The sequence below is a fragment of the Marmota marmota genome, unplaced genomic scaffold (genome assembly GCF_001458135.2).
Source record: "Marmota marmota marmota unplaced genomic scaffold, marMar, whole genome shotgun sequence".
NCBI lineage: Eukaryota > Metazoa > Chordata > Mammalia > Rodentia > Sciuridae > Marmota > Marmota marmota.
The window spans coordinates 442,794-445,180 of record NW_026000241.1 but is presented as its reverse complement, the minus strand read 5'-3'; the positions used below and the strand labels follow the sequence as shown (position 1 = coordinate 445,180).

General features: G+C 57.8%; 2 protein-coding genes across 5 annotated transcripts in view; one reads left to right on the top strand and one right to left on the bottom strand.

Moving 5' to 3' along the window:
* Rdh8 (retinol dehydrogenase 8) overlaps positions 1 to 204 on the bottom strand; it is a gene marked incomplete at its 3' end in the record, with an annotated part of 6,105 nt that extends 5,901 nt beyond the window's left edge. The window contains exon 1 of the mRNA XM_048795334.1: positions 47 to 204. Coding sequence (XP_048651291.1) covers positions 47 to 149 — 103 coding nt within the window. The remainder of the gene's footprint in view (positions 1 to 46) is intronic.
* A 1,641-nt stretch (positions 205 to 1,845) lies between these two features.
* Col5a3 (collagen type V alpha 3 chain) overlaps positions 1,846 to 2,387 on the top strand; it is a 34,870-nt gene continuing 34,328 nt past the window's right edge. For 3 of the 4 annotated variants that reach the window (XR_007344240.1, XM_015488980.2, XM_048794705.1), the window contains exon 1: positions 1,847 to 2,131. Coding sequence is in view for 3 of the 4 variants with exons in the window: in XM_015488980.2 (XP_015344466.1) it covers positions 2,044 to 2,131 (88 nt within the window). In the remaining variant the exon portion in view is untranslated. Of the gene's footprint in view, positions 2,132 to 2,387 lie in introns of all 4 variants that reach the window. The other variant, XM_048794703.1, reaches the window with a different exon arrangement.

Here is a 2,387-nt window from a genome sequence, read left to right as displayed (position 1 = left end):
AGCCAGGCCCACCCCGGCTGTCCCCAGGTCTCCCCGGGCCCCTTACCCTGGTAACGCTGTTTGGGGTCATGAGCCAGGTGCACAGCAAGCTCCAAGCCAATTCCTGATGAACAGCCTGAAATCAGCACGGTCCTGGGTGAGGAGGCCATGTTGATCCCTCCCTGGACACGACTTCAGACTGAGAGGACACCCCTCCACCCTTGTCTGATCTCTCCGTCTAAGCTCCTTTTACCTGATCCCTTGCAGGGCAAAGGGGCCCCAGGAGACCTCCACTGTAGCTTGCACAACCCTGAACAGGTGGCTGGAGAAAATCCTTCGACTCTTCACAGTCCGTTTCCTTTATTTGCCAAAACCTTCTTTTTGGGGGGGCTGGGGGTATTGCTCAGGGGTAAAGCATTAGCTTAGCACTTGTGAGGCCCCGGGGGGGTTCCACCTCCAGCACCACAACAAACAATATGATTCTCCATACCTGCTACACTCATAACTGTTCTTTTAAATTTTTATTTTTATTATTTTTGTAAACTATTCAGGGCCAGGGAGAATTTTAGTGGGTGTGAGGGAACAAGCGGGGGTATCCCTTCTCTTATACTCTATCTACTCTGGAAGAGGAAACTCTGGTAGAGGGAGAAAGTGAAAGGAAATAGGAGTGTGGTCCCGGAAGGGTCCCTTCAGAGAAGAATGCAAGAAGTTAGACTACAAGAAGAACTTCCTAACAAGGCAGGGCAGGACAGGAACTTTGTAAGAGCCTTTTAGTTGGAGAATTCTCAGCTTCCGATGTCCCTGGGAAGGGAGGAGGGTTTGCTTGGGGAGATTTCCTCTCCTTGCCCCATCACAGGGGGCCCATCTCTTTCTCAAGCCAGATGGGGCCCCACCCCCTCCTCTCTGGGGACACAGAGACTCTTTGTCTGAGGAGGCTGAGAGAGAGGCGGTTCCTGCGTCTCCCACGAGGGGGGCATTTCAGGGCCCAGGATGCGCCCCTTTGGTTCCTTTCTGGGGAAAGTTGCCTCACACCTCTCACCCTGCAGGTCTGCACTTGTCTAACTGCACAGAATCCCTCCCTGACCCCAGGGGCCTCTTCAGCTGGGGGGGGGGGTAACCAGCGGGGTGAGGGAGGCTCTCCTTCACCCCAGGAATGGAAGGAATCCATCCCTCTCCCCTGGTGGCAATGTCCTGCTTTGGGTAGGTCAGACTTCCCCATTTGGTGAGGATTTAGGACAGGCCCGGCACCCATTTGGGCACCTGAAGGAGCGGGAGGTGAGGACTAGGCATGGAGGTGGAATCTTTATTCAAGGATTAAAAATGGGGGGGAAAGTGAGCATTTTGCTTTGGAATCTGTGCTGGGAGTTTGGGGTGCTATCAAGACACCCAGTTGTGGGATTCGGGTGGAGAATTGAAGGTTTAGGGTAAGTGGAAACCTGATTTGGGGTGAGGTTTGAGAGAGGACAAGGACTTCTTACTGAGGGTCCTGAAGGGAAGGCCTTGGGGTGCAGCTGGGACCTACTTTGTGGGGCTAAAGGACTGGGGTACGGCAGGTGGGTGAGCATGGGGGTGAGCCTGCCTACCCCCGGATTGGGAGCCTGGGTGAGCCCGGAAGGATTTGGTAGGAGCTGCAAGTCCTGCTAATGCCAGGGCCCGGATGGAGGTGCTGGTGGGCCCTTTTGAGGGGGCTGCTAAGAAGAAAGGGTTTAGATTGGTTAATGTGAACCCCGGATTCTAGCTCTGGGTGGGAGTGACCTCCTCCTCTGCTGTGGGGTAGGACAGAACGGCCCAGCGCCTGGTCCAGGGCTCCACCCCCCGCTGGCCAATCCGCGCTCAGTGAAAACTTTCCCAACTCCCCCTCCAGCTGTCAGTTCTCCCCCTTCCTGCGAGCGCTGCCTGGCCCGGCGCTGGAGCGCAGGGCGCGGCCAGGGCGGAGTCTCGGGCCGTCTCCTGCAGATCCCGACTGCAGCCGACCTCCGCGGGTGACTGCGCTGAGCCTGGGGAGTCGCCGCACCCCGCAGACGCCCTGTCCCGTTCCCCGTCTTGCGCACGGGCCGCGCTGGGATGGAGAGCCTTTGGGGCCTGGGCCAGCCGCGGGCCGGCCTCTGCCTGCTTCTGGCCGCGCTGCTGCTTCTGCCCAGGACGCAGGCCGGTGAGCCGGAAGGGAGACCATAGTACTTGGTTGCAGGACCCAGAGAGACCCCAAAGACTGGGCAGAGTAGGGCATGGGGGCGAGTGCAGGGGACATGAGCGTTGCGTGTGAGCACGGTGAGATGTGGGACACAAGTGTCTGACTCTGAGTGATTCGTGGGTGTGACAGCTGGGGGCGGGGGTTGTCCTGGAGGCGTATGACTGTTTCCTGGCGGGTGGATGAAAATGAATGCAGTTTCTAGGTGTGTGTGTGTGTG